Genomic DNA, 15,415 nt, shown 5'->3' with positions numbered 1-15,415 from the left:
GTTGCTAAGTGTTAATGCGGGAGCTCGATGGGGAGGGGGACTGTTGGAATTGCTCTTCCCAAATCTCACGCTGCCTGCTATGAGTAGAATTTTACATTCTGAACTCTCTTAAGACTCTTATCTTGTGTCGATTGTTAGGCCCTTCATGGTTATCCAAGCCCTTATCCTGACTGGTGTTACCCCAGGTCTCCTGTCTCCCCAAAACACAACCTCAAGGGCAAGCAGCTCCACCTGGTCCCAGTCCCCTGAGGGTAGAGATTCTTTCCCTAATTCACTTTCAGCTTTAGGCAGGTATTCTGTAATTAGCAGAGATTAAGCAAGTTTTACATTTGGATTTTCCCACCATCCTGAGAAACTGACATCTCAATTCTGTCCTCTTCCCAATTACCCAGGCTTCCCAAACATTGGTGAGTGGGTGATAAAAGGGATTCTCTTTTCTGTAACTTCCTCTCTCCAAAGAATCTTGTGATGAGCTTGTCCTTGAGGGGAGTATTCCATACCCTGCTGGTGTATTGGAGCAGATAAAAGCAAATTTGCCCTCACCATCTTTCCCTTGTTTGGCTTCAGCCGTTTTAAACCTAGAAAATCTATTAGAGAAAATTTCAAATATAAACAGAAGTATCGAGATATAATGAACCTTCGTGTCCTATCATTCAACTTTAACAATTATCAGCTTATAGCCAGTTCCTTAGTATCTCATGATTTGTGTTCACACGTAATCCAAGAGTCCTGTGGAATTTTTTACAACTTGTGTCTGGATCTAAACAAGGTCCACTGTGGTCAATGAATGCTATTTATTTATCTATTTATTTATTTATTTATTTGAGAGGGGCCAGGGGAGGGGGAAAGGGGCAGAAGGAGAGGGAGAGAATCGTAATCAGGCTCCTCACCCAGCATAGAGCGCAATGCAGGACTCAATCTCATGACCCTGAGATCACCACCTGAGATGAAATCAAGAGTCCAGTACTTAACCAACTGAGCCACCCAGGTGCCCCTCACTTTTTAAATCCTATAAACCATAGGTTCTCTCTCAGCTCTTGCAATGTTGTTGAAGAAGCCATCGTTTGTAGTTTCCCCATCAATTCCTCTTCCAGGGGCACTTAACCAGGACGCTTAACGAAGCGTCTGCCTTTGGCCCAGGTCATGATCCCAGGGTCCTGAGATGGAGCCCCACATCGCATCCGGCTCCCTGGTCGTCGGGAAGCCTGCTTCTCCCTCTCCTACTCGCCCTGCTTGTGTTCCCTCTCTCTATCAAATAAATATTTTTAAAAATTCCTCTTCCATCTATTGCCTATAAAGTGGTTGTTAGATCTAGTAGCTTAGCTTTTTAAACTTTTTTTTAAAGTTTTATTTAAGTAATTTCTACACCCAAGGAGGGGCCAAACTCGGGACCCTGAGATCAAGAGTTGCATGCTCCTCTGAGCCAGTCAGGTGCCCCAAGCTTTTTAAACTTTAAATAGTTGGATTGATCTTTCTAGATGGCAAAAGGATAATGGATCTTAGGTGAAAATCTTAAGGTTGGAAGAATATTCATGTTAAATGTAAAGCAGTAGCATCATTTGGGGGGAAAATTCCTAACTTCTAGAGGGAATCAGTGAAAGTAGCTTTATACACTCATTTACTGAGCTTCCTGGTGCAGAGAAGCCTGTTTTGGGTGTGTAGGTGGGGAATAAATACTGATGAATTTGCACTGGCCGATCTCGTTTTCTTGCTCTTTGGCGGTTAAGTGAGCTTGTGCCTTGGGGTGATGTTTGGACTGAGTGAGCACAATTTGCACAGGTCCGCTGACCTGTCAGAGGCGAGAGAACTGAGGCTGGCCGCCCGGCTAATACAAGCCCGTAGGCCCTGGGGACCAGAACAAAACCCGTGGGCCGCCCAGAACTGTGCAGGAGGCTTCTGAGAGGCCAGGGACCAACCATGAGTCAGCAGAGCTCTCGGTGGCCTCCAAAATGGACCCCGCTGGGCGCGCTGAGATAGGCGCGCCTCAAGGGAACGCAGAGATCTAGCGAGGCCCGTGTGCTTTATCAACCCCCTGTCTCTTGGGAGGTTCCCCCCCGCGGGACCACGGCCGTCTCGCGCCCTGATGAACCGCGAGCTCCCATGCACCCCGCCGCCGCCGCCGCCTTTCGGAGCGCCACCTCCCAGAAGGCAGCGAGAATCGCACATGTGGCTAGTTTTTCAGCGGAAACGGCGTTGCGCAAGCGCAGAGACAGCAGCTCGAGCGTAGGCTCTGAGCGGCGCTTGCGCACGGTTCCTCCAGCCCCGTTCACCCGGTCCACCGGGTTCCGGGCACTCCGCGCCTTTCTTACATCACCACTACGCATGCGCCTTGGAAGGAGGGGCGAGCTTTTGGGAGACCGGCAGGAGGCGCGTCTTGGCTGCCGCCTAACGGCGCCTGCGCGGACGGGAGCCCGACTGGAACATGGCGACTTGCGCTGAGATCCTGCGGAGCGAGTTCCCCGAAATTGACGGACAGGTCTTCGACTACGTGACGGGTGAGCCGAACCGAATCTGCGCGCTGGGGAGGCCAAAATGGAAGTCATTGGGAGAAAGACTAAGGGAGGGCAGTGCCGGGACCGCTGCTAGGCCTCTCCTCTGCGTGACCTCTTGTCCCGAGGGCAGGTTAGGTCTGGAGCCCGGAGTGGGGCCGTGTTTCGGGGACTAAAACGGCTTGTGTGTCTACCCTGCCCGGTATCTTCCTCGACCTGCCACGCCCGGCCCAGGCGTCTTGCACAGCGGCAGCGCGGACTTCGAGTCTGTGGATGACCTGGTGGAAGCGGTGGGGGAACTGTTGCAGGAGGTGTCCGGGGACAGCAAGGATGACGCGGGCATCAGGGCTGTGTGCCAGCGCATGTACAACACTCTGCGCCTGTACGTGCCAGGGTAGGGGGATTCGTGGGGGCGATGGGAGGGCGGACGGTAAGGAGACAAGACGTAAGGGAAGAAGGTCTGATGGCTGTAGAGCTTTTTATTCAATTCTTAACTCTGCGCTTTCTGTTCCTACCCTAAAGGGATGAGCCACAGACCCAGGGAAACAGCCAGGTGCTGCTAGACGCCCCCATCCAGTTGTCAAAGATAACAGAAAACTACGGTGAGAGTGAGGGAAGATTGAACTAGCTGCCCTCTGCCCTTGTCTCAGCCTCCCCCCCCCCCCCCCCCAGCCAGCCTTCCCCTGGAGCCCAGGACTCCTGGTACCCCTTTCCAACAGAACAAGGATGTAGAAGCTAGTTGATGTCTTTACTGAGGGCAAAAGAAGCCATTGATGAAGGGAGTAGGGTTGGAGAGTTTTCCAAGCTCTTAGGTAGGGTAGGAAGCTTATGGGCCTTGGGGCTGGACACTTAGGTTTACTTACCAATTTTGTGACTTTCTAATCAACTGCATGAGCTTGTAGGAGTTGCTTATCTGCCTCAGTCTCTATTCTTAATCTGGGAAGTGGTTTTTTTTGTTTGTTTTTGGTTCAAATATGGGGAGGATGATAGCTATTTCTGGGATTGTAAGGCTTTCCTTTAAATGTCTATGTCTGTGTCTGGTTCATACTAGTTACTCAAAATGTTAGTTTCCCTTCCCTCAGGGAGAAGGTGACTGCTTTTCTTATCGCTTACAGACTGTGGCACCAAACTTCCAGGACTGCTAAAGAGGGAACAGTCCTCGGTGAGGAGGAGGAAGAAAGGGAGGGGTCTGTGTCTGTGGTTGGGGTGGAAGTTGACTATCTTTAAATATTGGAGGATTTTTCCGGGGGTTTCTGATTATGTCTTTTGCTGAAAGCAGGGTAACTTAAGATGTTCTTTCTGGGGCTCCTTTCTGAGCCTGCAACCTAGGCTGAAATGGTTGTGTTTGGACCTTTAGACAGTGAATGCAAAGAAGCTAGAGAAGGCTGAGGCTCGACTGAAGGCAAAGCAGGAGAAGCGCTCAGAGAAGGACACACTCAAGACCAGCACTCCTCTGTGAGTTTAGCAAGAAGGGCTGAGAAGAGAATAGAGCAGTCTCTATTGGGATGGAAGGGTGGCTGGGAATGCTAAAAACCATTCATTTCTCCCTTTGAAAGGGTCTTGGAAGAGGCATCAGCCAGCCAGGCAGGCAGCAGAAAGGAGAGTCGGTTGGAATCATCTGGCAAGAACAAATCATATGATGTGCGAATTGAGAACTTTGATGTGTCTTTTGGCGATAGGTGAGGTAGTGGCAGTCTGGAGGGGTTACGTTTTTCTTTTTCCAATTAAAGGAGAATTTGGATAGATGAAATGGGGCTTAAAATAACATTAGGTTTTTTGAGGTTCAATTCGCTGTATACCTGTCTCTGGAGCAGCACCCTTTGTCTTCTTCCTACTACCCCTGCAGGGTACTACTGGCTGGAGCAGATGTGAACCTGGCATGGGGCCGCCGCTATGGGCTGGTGGGTCGAAATGGGCTGGGGAAGACGACACTCCTGAAGATGTTGGCCACTCGGAGCCTGCGAGTTCCAGCCCACATTTCCCTGCTGCACGTGGAGCAGGAGGTTGCTGGAGATGACACCCCTGCCCTGCAGAGTGTGCTAGAGAGTGACACCATGAGAGAGGACCTTCTGCAGAGGGAGCGGAAGCTCAGTGCCCAGATTGCCAGTGGCAGGTAAGGGCTCTAGGTGGGGAATAACCAGCAGCCGCGGTTCTTCAGAGAGTGCCTGTCGTACTGCCACAATCCACAACTTGCACGCTCATCCTAGTGAGCAGCAGAGCTTAGATCCTGGCGCTGTGGAGCTGTAAAGCCCTGTTCCTTCCACAGTGCCCACTGGCCTCCCTGACTTGAGCAGGTGCTTCCTGTAGTTCATTCCTGTCCTGACAACAAGGCAGTCAGTGGCCTGCTCTCCAACTGCGTAGAGTCCAGGGCATTCTCCCTAGACTGCCCCCAGTCAGGCTGAGCGCTCTTCCTCCATTCCCACTCCAGGGCTGAGGGCTCAGAAGCTGCACAGTTGGCGGAAATATATGCCAAACTGGAGGAGATTGAGGCTGACAAGGCACCTGCCAGGTATTTAAAATTCCCCTTCCCTCCTTCAGATTTCACCTTTCCCTTCTGTTATCTGTTTCAACCAAGTTCTTCCATTTCTTCATTTCTAGGGCATCAGTCATTCTTGCTGGGCTTGGTTTTACCCCTAAAATGCAGCAGCAGCCCACCCGGTGAGTGGCCCTTGCCATTCTTGGCTGTGAACACTGTTGGCTTTGCCTCTGCCTATTCTGGTGAACACCTACCCCTGATGTGATCTCCGTTTCTTTAGGGAGTTCTCAGGTGGCTGGAGGATGAGGCTGGCCCTGGCCCGGGCTCTGTTTGCTAGGTGAGTCTCCTGGGTCTGTGTATGGATACTGTGGAGGATGGGCCTTGGTTTGTGGGAAGTCATGAGCTGCTGACCTAAAACCTCAAGGCTTACATTCTTCTTTTCTATAGGCCAGATCTTCTGCTGCTAGATGGTGAGTTTGAAAGGGGGCACCCTGACTTTGGGGTGGGGAAGGATAGCAACATCCAGGTTCTATAGCACTTTAATCCCAAATGTATCCTCCCCCACTTTTCCAGAACCCACAAACATGCTGGATGTAAGGGCCATCCTGTGGCTGGAGAATTACCTGCAAGTGAGTGCCTATAGGTGTTAGAGTAGGTCTGGGGAAGGTCTGCCTCTAAGACACCTGGGGGGCTGGAAGCTGACTGCTCTCCCAAACTGGGCCTGCCATCCTGTGACCCCTCAGACATGGCCCTCTACAATCCTGGTCGTCTCCCACGACCGCAACTTCCTGAATGCCATAGCCACAGACATCATCCACCTGCACAGCCAGCGACTAGACGGCTACCGGGGGGACTTCGAGACCTTCATCAAGAGCAAGCAGGAGCGGCTGCTCAACCAGCAGCGGGAGTATGAGGCACAGCAGCAGTACCGCCAGCATATCCAGGTGTGGGGCAGGCTGGGGGCCCGTCCCGTGGGCATCGGAGGTGGCCAGGGTGAGGGAGCCTGACCAGTGCCGACGCCGTCTGCCCGCAGGTTTTCATTGACCGATTCCGCTACAATGCCAACAGAGCCTCTCAAGTGCAGAGTAAACTTAAGATGCTGGAGAAGCTGTGAGTACAGTGCCCTTGACCGGGCCCTGACTCCCAGTCTCTTAATTTCTTCCCTCACTTTGCGGACCACCCCTTACCTTCCCATGCTAGATCTCCCCTTTTCTAGAAACCAGCTTTAGTTTCCTCTCCAACAGGAAAGCAGAGCATTTTACACTGCTGTTAGTCTTGCTGCCCACAGGCCTACGCAACCACTAATTTACTTTCTCTAATCTATTTGCTTATTCTGGACGTTTCATATAAATGGAACCCTATAACATGTGATGTTTTGGGCCTGGCTTATTTCACCTAGCATAACGTTTTCGAGGTTCTTTCATGCCGTAGCACGTATCAGTACTTCCTTTTTATGGTCAGATAGTATTTCATTGTAAGGATATACAGCATTTTGTCCATTGCTTCGTCAGTCAAGAGATATTGGAAGTTCCTTTTTTTTTGGCTTTTATGAATAACAGTGCTATGAACATTTATGTACAAGTTTTCATATGGACATATGTTTTCTATTCTCTGGGGTATATACCTCGGAGTGGAATTGCTGGGTTACAAGATAATTAATTCTATGTTTAACATTTTGAGGAACTGCCAAACTGTTCTCTAGAGCAGCCATACCGTTTTATATTTCTACCAGCAATATACGAGGGTTCCAATTTCTCTGCATTCTTGCCAACACTTATTATCTGTCTTTTTAATTTTAGCCAGCCTAGTGGGCGTGAGTGATATTTCACGGTGGTTTTGATTTGCGTTTCTTTAATGACTAATGATGTTGAACATTGGGGGCTTAATCTTAAAGCAACCTTCCTAGAGGTGCTGGTTGGAGGAGGGCAGGGAGGCGAGCCTAAAATCAAAGGCTTAGGTTTTTGTGACATTGAAATATTTATCACGGTATCTTAACTGGTAGGCCGAAAACCTACAAAAAGGATAACCCTATTTTTTCAGCATACAGTGAACTAGAAGAAGGTATTCTAAAATAAGAATGTAGTTTGGATGGTGGGAGTACAAGCCTTCTCTAAGTTTTCTCTGAATGTATACTACTTGTATAATAAGAACAAACAAAGTTAGTTTTAAAGCCATAAATTTAGGGGCGCCTGGGTGGCTCATTCGTTAAGCATCTGCCTTCGGCTCAGGTCATGGTCCCAGGGTCCTGGGATTGAGCCCCACATCCGGCTCCCTGCTCGGTGGGAAGCCTGCTTCTCCCTCTCCCTCTGCTGCTCCCCCTGCTTGTGTTCCCTCTCTCGTTGTCTCTCTCTCTATCAAATAAATAAATAAAATCTTTAAAAATAATAAAATAAATAAAGCCATAAATTTAGTCTGCCCCCTCTCTCCTCAGGCCAGAGCTGAAACCTGTGGACAAGGAGTTGGAGGTGGTGATGAAGTGAGTGCTGGGCCGAGAGGTTGGTGGGGAGCTCGTGTTTCTGGCTGCTCCCATGTTCCTCACCACCACCTCCTGCAGGTTCCCTGATGGATTTGAGAAGTTCTCACCGCCAATTCTGCAACTAGATGAGGTGGATTTCTACTATGATCCTAAGCACGTCATCTTCAGCCGTCTCTCCGTCTCTGCTGATCTCGAGTCCCGCATTTGTGTGGTATGGTTGCTGTTTCTCTGTTTCGTGAGCTGGGACTCTCCCATCCCAGCACGTGGTGTGGCTTGGCCCAGATCCTCAGCTGCAAAGGGAAGTGGTGTGCAGGAGCAGGAGTTGGCCTGGGCCAAGGACTTTGCTCTACTTCCCTGCAGAGATAGAAAACCTGTTTGGTGGTATTTTATGAATATGTAGGGCAAGACTTTATCTTCCGAGTCTCAGATCTGAGTTTTCTCAAACCACGGAATAGGGAGAAATCAGGGTCAGATTTCAGGTCTTGAGTCTGCCGATTGCTAGCTTGGTCACTAAGTGGAGATAGCAGCTACCACTCGGTTACTGGGAGGATTCAGTTCCCTGCACTTAGTAGGTATTTAGCTGTCAATTCCCTTTACATTTTTACTAGTTCCTTCATTTTTATGTCTAGTTTCTTAACATTTTTTTTAGTTGTTGAAGGAGTCATTGGTCAGAGCCAGTTCTTCCCTCCTTTGCTTCTGTGTTCTGCACATGTCCGCTCTTCAGCATTCTCATGGTTCTTTGGACAGGTTGGGGAGAACGGGGCTGGGAAGTCGACCATGCTGAAGCTGCTTATGGGGGACCTGGCACCTGTTCGGGGCATCAGACATGCTCACAGGTAAAGCCCCCGGTCCCCAACGACTGTGTAGCTACACTCCTCTATGGGCATCGCCTCCCACCCCATCTTTCCCCCTCTCTTTCTGCCTGTAGGAATCTGAAGATCGGCTACTTCAGCCAGCACCACGTGGAGCAGCTGGACCTGAGTGTCAGTGCTGTGGAACTGCTGGCCCGCAAGTTTCCCGGTACCGTAGGGATTTGGGTCGAGAAAAGAGGTGACCCCTACAGCTAGGCCTACCTTGGGGTGGGGTGCTGAGCAGCGAGCCCTGAGTCTAGGGATAAGGACATGGGCACTTGGAGGTAAGGCTGAGGGGAGGGTGAAGGGAGGGAGTCGGGTCAAGAAGCCACTTGATGGGGTGAGGCCTGTTCCAGGGCGGCCTGAGGAGGAGTACCGTCACCAGCTGGGCCGGTATGGCGTCTCTGGAGAACTGGCCGTGCGCCCTGTTGCCAGCTTGTCTGGAGGCCAGAAGAGCCGGGTAGCCTTTGCTCAGATGACCATGCCCTGGTGAGTTCTTGCCTTCTCCTCTCCCCATCTTGCCTAGTAGGAAATGTTTGTCTTGTCTTCGTATCAGGGGAGTTCATTTTCTCCCAACCCCCATAACTGCCTGCCTCCCTGGGTACTGCCTTCCAGCCCCAACTTCTACATTCTGGATGAACCCACAAACCACCTGGATATGGAGACGATTGAGGCTCTGGGCTGTGCTCTCAACAATTTCAGGGTGAGTGTGCCTTCAGGCTGCCCACTCCTCCCCAAGCCTCAGCACCCCTGAGGCCCCCCCCAACCTGAGTGCCTCCCGCTCTCCTCTCTTTCAGGGCGGTGTGATTTTGGTGTCCCACGATGAGCGCTTCATCCGGTTGGTGTGCCGGGAGTTGTGGGTGTGCGAAGGCGGCGGCGTCACCCGGGTCGAGGGCGGGTTTGACCAGTACCGCGCCCTTCTCCAGGACCAGTTCCGCCGTGAGGGCTTCCTCTAGGGCCACAGGCTGAGGACTGTGCCCAGGACGTGGACTGGTCTCTCAGACCCCTGGGCCACCATGTAGGCAACCATCTCCAGGCCACGGACTTCCCCCGACTTTGGGGACAGCCTTATCTCCAAATCTCCTTTTGACTGGAGCATCCTCTGCACAACCCAGGGAGCCGCATCTAAATGTCTGTGAGGACTGGTCTTCAAGGGAAGGGGTGGGAGGTGCCCTCTGGCTATAGATCCCCCCACTGCCCTGGCTCTGACTGGGCCCCAAGTGGCTGCTGTGTAAATTAAATCTCCCCCTGCATCTCCCTGGCCTCCTCTCTGCTGCTCCCTGGCAGGACTGCAGTACTTGTCCACTGTTAGGGGGTGTGGGCTCTGTGGTTTGGGGCTTTTGTTACACTGTTATCAGTCATACAGATGAAGCCGTGGCAGAAGGAGTCTCTGGAAGGAGACGTCATTAAAGCCGCTGGACCTCAGAGGTCACCTGCCTGACTTCAGGTGGGCCGAAGGGCAGCGTAGTACATCACTGGGGTGCTGTTCCCCATAGCCCAGGCTCAGCCTTAGCTGAAGGGGGCTTGGGTTCTGCTGCCTCAGCCCCACTGCTTGTGGGAGTGAACTAATGCTGTAAGCTGGTCTCCAACATGGTTTGTCAACTGCTTAGTCCAGTGGTCTCTGACTTAGGCTCACCCTGCTTCTCTGATCTAGACCCTCAGATGGAGCTGAAGAGAAACCAAGAAACTATCTTTGTCCCCATTTTGCTTGGGTGGTTTCATGTTCTTTATTTTCCCTCGAACCACATAGGTAGGGGCCTGGGAAGTAGGGAATTGAGAATGGGGTCGAGTGGGAAGAAACAGCACTTTGTTTTCAAATGAGGCGATCTCGGGGAGGAGATGTTTAACAGAGGTTGTATGGCTTATAAAATTGTTTCTTGAGGACTCAGCTGCTATATGTAATTGTAGGAGGCACTAAAATAGGAACCTTGCGTTTCTGAAAGATAACGGAGAAACCAGAGTCTGCAGAAGGAACTGGCTGGCCTCATGGAGAATTGTAGTCACAGAGCTCAACCTAGGATTCTTAGCCCCTGAGGCTATCGTGGTGTGTAGGTAGCTGGGGGAAAGAACCTGTTTTGGAGGAAAGGAGAATAAAGACAGGAAGGCTCTGTTAACTACAGAGCAGGTGCTGATGGACACAGGAAGCTGGCCAAAGGGCCACTCGTAGGCCAGCCTCCTCAACCTCCCTCCCTCTCCCATGTCTGTGGCCATGCGCACCCTCAAAATCCTGAGAGCCTTCTCACAGCCCCCACCAAACTCCCAACCTCAGGCCTGCAGGTGGGCCAGTCGGGGGCCATCTGGGGTGGGCTCCGTGCCTGCCTGTTTGCCAGGCTCTCAGCCCTTTCACCCCTCAGTAACTTGTGAGTCCCTGTAGGAGTCTTCAACTCCTCAGTCAGTAAAAATGCAGTGGAAGGGTTCTGTGACACAGAGTCTGCTTCTTTGGAGGTGGCTTTGTGTACAGAGAGCACAGGCATTGGAGCTGGGCCTGAGATCAAGTCCCAGCAACATCACTAGTCATAGAGGGAACCACGAGCATTAGCTGGGTAACCACAGCAAATTGCTGAACCTTTTTGAACACCTGCCTCCTTGGTTTTTCTTTATAGGATTGTTGTGAGGATTAGCTGGCAAGCACATAATCCATAAGCACTCAAAAAGTGATTCTTGGGCGACCAGTCTATGATTTGAAGACTATTATTTGAGAAAAGAGGTAAATTTTCTCTTGAGTGACTCCAGAGGTAGACCAGTTTGGGCTCAAAGGAAGGAAAACTTTTTAAATAGCTCAGGCTGCTTTCTGAGAGTGAGTCCCCATCTCAGACTGTTCAGCCTTGCCAGGCTCTGGAGAAGGGCTCTCCGGTAGGAGGAGCACTAGATAGCCTCCAGGTTGGCTTCCAATTTTATGATTCCATGAAAGAAACATGAAGAGCTTTTATATATGACAATATAAGCCTATGCTGCAGGACTTCAGAAAGGTAGGATGAATGAATTGCAGCAGCTGAGAAAGACCCTACAATAAGTATAAATTGAACTTCTGGAAATTAGGGAAGGGGAGTTGGCAGAAGATGGTTGTCTTGAGGGTTGGAAAATGTGGGCAAAGTCAAGCAGCTCCATCCTAGAGAGCACAGGGCAGGGAGGAGAGAGGCAGGTGACACAGAAGACTGCCCTTTATCATCCCAGGTAGCCCATCATGGCAGCCGCCCCTTTCATGCTGTGGAGAACCTATCTAACCCCAACCACTGGGAAGCTGATCCTTCCACAGCTGCTGGTGCTGGAGCTGCCCTGCCCACGTGAGGTCTTTAAACCAACCCCAAGCTGGCAGGGTTGAAAGGCCTCAGTCTGCAGGCTCTTCATTGAGATCCTGGCCTCCCTGCTTCTGCTGGCCTTCCCACACTCACCAATGCCTTCTCAGACAACCTGGCCGGTTCCCAGTGGACCGGGGTGCGATGGGTCTCTGTACCAATCTGCATGCCATTCAAAGATGCCAGTCACAGAATTATTTATTCCAGTGTGATCTTAACTGTCTTGAGATTTGCTCGATGTAGACATTCTACTAAGCTCTCACTTGTTTCCAGGTAAATTTTAGCACAGAATAGGAGAGAAGGTGCCTTTTACCCTGTCTGGCCATGCCCCAGCCAGATCTGTCATTTTGGAACAGAACATCCTGCTAGGAGCTCCTCCCCAGGCCTGGTCGGGTCCACCCACAGATAGAAACCAAACAACGCCCCGCTAGCGTCAGAGCACCGTGGCTGTGCATCAGCCTGAGCATGCAGACTGGATGACAGCCTCCAGGAGGTGCCAGGTGGGCTGGCAGGGTAGGTTCATCACCCGACTGCAGGGCTGGGAGGGTTTTTCAAACCTGGAGCGATGGACTCTGCTTCAACCCCACGCTCCTCCGGGTGGGTCTCCCAGCACTGTGTGCTGCCCCCATGACAAGCTGCATGCGGTTATTATTAAGATCGTAGTTTCCAGGTTGCCTTGATATCCCTGGATGGCTTGCTCATTTTTGCATCTTCTATGCATCTTCCAAGCTCAATTAAAATGCTTGGTAAGTGAATATTTGGGGAACACTGATGTGAGAAAAAGTAGACAACAGCATTGGAGGAGGAGAGAGCAGAGGCAAGGAGACCAGCAGGGAGGCCATGACCAAAGTCCAGCCCTAAAGACATGGGGTCAAGATGATGGAGGCGGAGGTGAGACCAGGGAGGGTGGTGTGCAGACTGAGCAAGAGGTTTTGAGTTCTGCCCAAATGAGGGAGGGCTCCTTTTTCTGGGCCTGAGTCTTGAAATAAGTGAAATGAAATGAAAGCTTTGTGACACTAAGGTTAAAAAGGGATCCTTTTGAACCTCCCCTTGTTCCTTTCCACACAATGCTAAGGAAATACTAACGGTTAATATTTATTGGGGTCTTCTGTAACAGGTACCATTGTAAGTGCTTTACTTGCCCTAAATCAGTCCTCACAACCCTACAAACTGGCAAAGTTATTATCCCCATTTTACAGATAAGGAACCAGAGTTGACAGTGGGTGTCAGAGCTGGGATTCAGGCCAGGCTGGCTCCAGACCTCAGCTCTTAAGCTGCCACTTAGCTCCTGCTGTGACAGGCTGAACGGTCCGGTTCGTAATTCCAACACTTAAAACCTCATCATTCATTGCAAGGGGCAGGAGAGAGGTGAGGTTTGAACAAGCTTCTCTCAGGAGCGCAAGCTGATGAGTGGGAGTACCTGGCACAGGGGCTGACATGCTAGGTGCTCAGTGAATCGTCAAGTGGTCTGAAAACACACAGTACAGCGAAGAGTCTCACGCGGGGTCCGTTAGCCCAGCTCTACCACTGAGGGCATCTTGGGCAAGTCAACCTCTCCGAGTAAATTCTCCTTATCCATGAAATGGGCATAATGCAGTTTGTCCTGCCTGCTTCTTTGGGTGGTTGGATGGATTAATTGAAACAAGGTCTTGTACAAACTGAATAAATTTTTTCATAAACTATAAAGTGCTATGGATCCAAAAGGGTATCATTTCATGGGAGAACTGATGTGGCAGCAGCCTAGAGTCTCCTCTGGAGATGAAGAATCAGACATGAGCACACACATGCTCAGGGCCATCATCAGGATGTCACCGCAGGAGGGCCACCCCACAGCCCCCCTTGTCTGCTGCGCCAGGCGTCAGCGTGTGCGTGGGAATGCGGCACGAGAGCGCCCAGCACCCGCTGACTTGCATGCGGTTGGGCAGAAATCACCGTGTAATTTAAGCCCGTTATAATATGTATACGTCATGCCCTGTCAGTAATTCTAGGTTTCTGTTTTCCTTATGTTAAATAAATGGGTGGTTTGGAAGTGATTTCTGCTTTACTGTATATAGGGAGACCGTTGAAACCCTAAATTAGAGTACATGAATGTCAACCGACACTACAGCATTTTTAACCCTGTAGAATGCTTCACAGATGTTCTCTTTTGGTCTTGTCCTCCCACTAACCTTGTGTTAAATGGCTTTTGCTGAGTTATTCCCATTTTACAGAACAGGGGTGTGAAGCAGAAAGATGTAAAGTGTCTTGCTCATGTTCAGATACCTGTTTTCATGCAGAGAGGGGCTGAGAACCAAAGTATGTGGGTTTCCAGCCTCGCCACATCTCTCCAGATCAGCTGTTCACAGCTTTGTTCTCCTGCTCTTTGTACAATGGGTGACATTTTCCTGAGCATGCCCAGGGTCAGGAGCCCTTTTGTCCTCTTAGGGAAGTATTTGAACCTGGGATGAGGGTAAGTGACTGTGAGTCTGATTTGTTTTAACTTGTAAATTAGGGAGCTAGCTCTGGAATCAGAAAGAACTGCATTTGAGTCTGGATTCTATCATTGAATGGCTATGTCATCTTGGCAAGTGAAGCTGCTCAGTGCCTCAGTTTCCTGGTCTATAAAATGATAACAGCAATGGTCCTTACACTATAGGTTTATTATGAATATTAAATCAGATAATACAAGCAAAACTCTCATCATGGGCCCACTAGTTCCATAAATGTTAGCCATTATGATGATAATTAATATTTGTTGTGACCTTCACTGCTTTACTGATTTTTAGTGAGGTGATATTTATGATGCCCTGTGGCTGAAAACCACTGAATTTAGTCGTGGTGCCTCAACCAAAATGACAGGTACCTACACCTCCAACTTTGTGTCCTTAGGTCTAGAAAGGACTCCTTCTTGGATTCCTCTCCCACTACAAAGACTTTTCCTCCAGATTCTTCTACACATACACACACGTGCCCCTAGACTCTAGTTCTTTCTGGATATTCTACACTCAATCTGTTCCATCACTCAATACTTTGTTCCAAGTTGGGAATTCTCCATCAGTAGAGGAGTCTAGGTTTTTCTTGACTGCTAGGGACCATTGAGTATAGTCATTCTGAACCTTCTTACCCCCAAAGATTTCTTCCTCCTCTTCTTCCACAAACTCTATAGTCAGAACAGATGTATGGCACACCCAGGACTTGGAAGTAGAGTTATCTTAGAGTAAAATTTGTAAGAACAAATGAACAATGGTTGAGATGTGCAAGTCATTCAAGAGATTGTTCATTGTGGTTTGGTGTCAGGGTTGGGGGAACATTTAAGAACTATCAGGTGAATGAGGCACAATTAGCCAAGGAAGAATAAGTGATTGGAATCAAGAGTGCCAGGATCCTGCAATGGAGAAGAGAAAGGATGAGAGACCAAGCATTTTCAGTGGGTCCCCAGACCTGCTGGGCAGAGGCAGACTCTACCTGGTCTGGGTTCCTTGGCTTGGGACTTGGCTTGTGTGGCCTTTCTCACCCAGAGAGGATGTACCGACCAGTAAAGTTGGATTTTCAGGTCTCCTGTCAGCTGCATTTCTAATGACACATTAATAAACTGACATCTGGTTTAAGTGACTTGGCAAGTGGCTTGATCTGAGTCTCTTCTGAGATTGGGGCTTGATCTAACAGTAATATAGAGCACTATGTACCAAGCATTGTTCTAAGTGTTTTACATGAATTGACTAATTCTCACAGCAAAACAGTGAGGTATGGGTTATCTTTATAAGTGAGAAAATGGAGGCCTAGAAAAAATTCAAAAAGCAAAAGAAAACTTGCTCAGGTCCAGCCAGCTCGTGAGACTCTGAGCTGGG

The 15,415-nt window shown here is 49.9% G+C and overlaps 1 protein-coding gene across 3 annotated transcripts; it reads left to right on the top strand.

The window, feature by feature from the left end:
- Positions 1–2,324: 2,324 nt before the first annotated feature.
- ABCF3 (ATP binding cassette subfamily F member 3) lies at positions 2,325–9,553 on the top strand. 3 transcript variants are annotated; one of them, XM_032407051.1, is made up of 21 exons: positions 2,325–2,495; positions 2,724–2,871; positions 3,012–3,091; positions 3,605–3,651; positions 3,847–3,944; positions 4,046–4,168; positions 4,336–4,602; positions 4,918–4,998; positions 5,088–5,147; positions 5,246–5,302; positions 5,413–5,435; positions 5,539–5,594; positions 5,709–5,909; positions 5,999–6,075; positions 7,397–7,441; positions 7,520–7,652; positions 8,189–8,277; positions 8,370–8,461; positions 8,649–8,781; positions 8,908–8,995; positions 9,090–9,553. In XM_032407051.1, the coding sequence occupies exons 1-21, from the start codon at positions 2,423–2,425 to the stop codon at positions 9,246–9,248; spliced, it is 2,130 nt and encodes a 709-aa protein (XP_032262942.1). In that variant the 5' UTR covers positions 2,325–2,422; the 3' UTR covers positions 9,249–9,553. The 3 variants fall into 3 exon arrangements, with proteins under 3 accessions (XP_032262942.1, XP_032262944.1, XP_032262943.1); XM_032407052.1 differs by having other exon boundaries at positions 2,425–2,495; positions 3,572–3,651; XM_032407053.1 differs by lacking the exon at positions 2,724–2,871 and having other exon boundaries at positions 2,412–2,495; positions 3,572–3,651.
- The last annotated feature ends 5,862 nt before the right edge of the window (positions 9,554–15,415 follow it).

Source organism: Phoca vitulina, unplaced genomic scaffold, assembly GCF_004348235.1.
Source record: "Phoca vitulina isolate PV1807 unplaced genomic scaffold, GSC_HSeal_1.0 scaffold8, whole genome shotgun sequence".
Taxonomy (NCBI): domain Eukaryota; kingdom Metazoa; phylum Chordata; class Mammalia; order Carnivora; family Phocidae; genus Phoca; species Phoca vitulina.
This window is presented reverse-complemented; position numbering and strand designations above follow the sequence as displayed.

What these genes read in the sequence shown, in the direction of transcription:
- ABCF3 (XM_032407051.1), top strand. Translation starts at nt 2,423, where the DNA reads ATGGCGACTTGCGCTGAGATCCTGCGGAGCGAGTTCCCCGAAATTGAC. An exon ending in CTCAAGACCAGCACTCCTCT is followed by an intron (nt 3,945 to 4,045) that starts GTGAGTTTAGCA and finishes TCCCTTTGAAAG; the next exon opens with GGTCTTGGAAGAGGCATCAG. An exon ending in GCCCAGATTGCCAGTGGCAG is followed by an intron (nt 4,603 to 4,917) that starts GTAAGGGCTCTA and finishes TTCCCACTCCAG; the next exon opens with GGCTGAGGGCTCAGAAGCTG.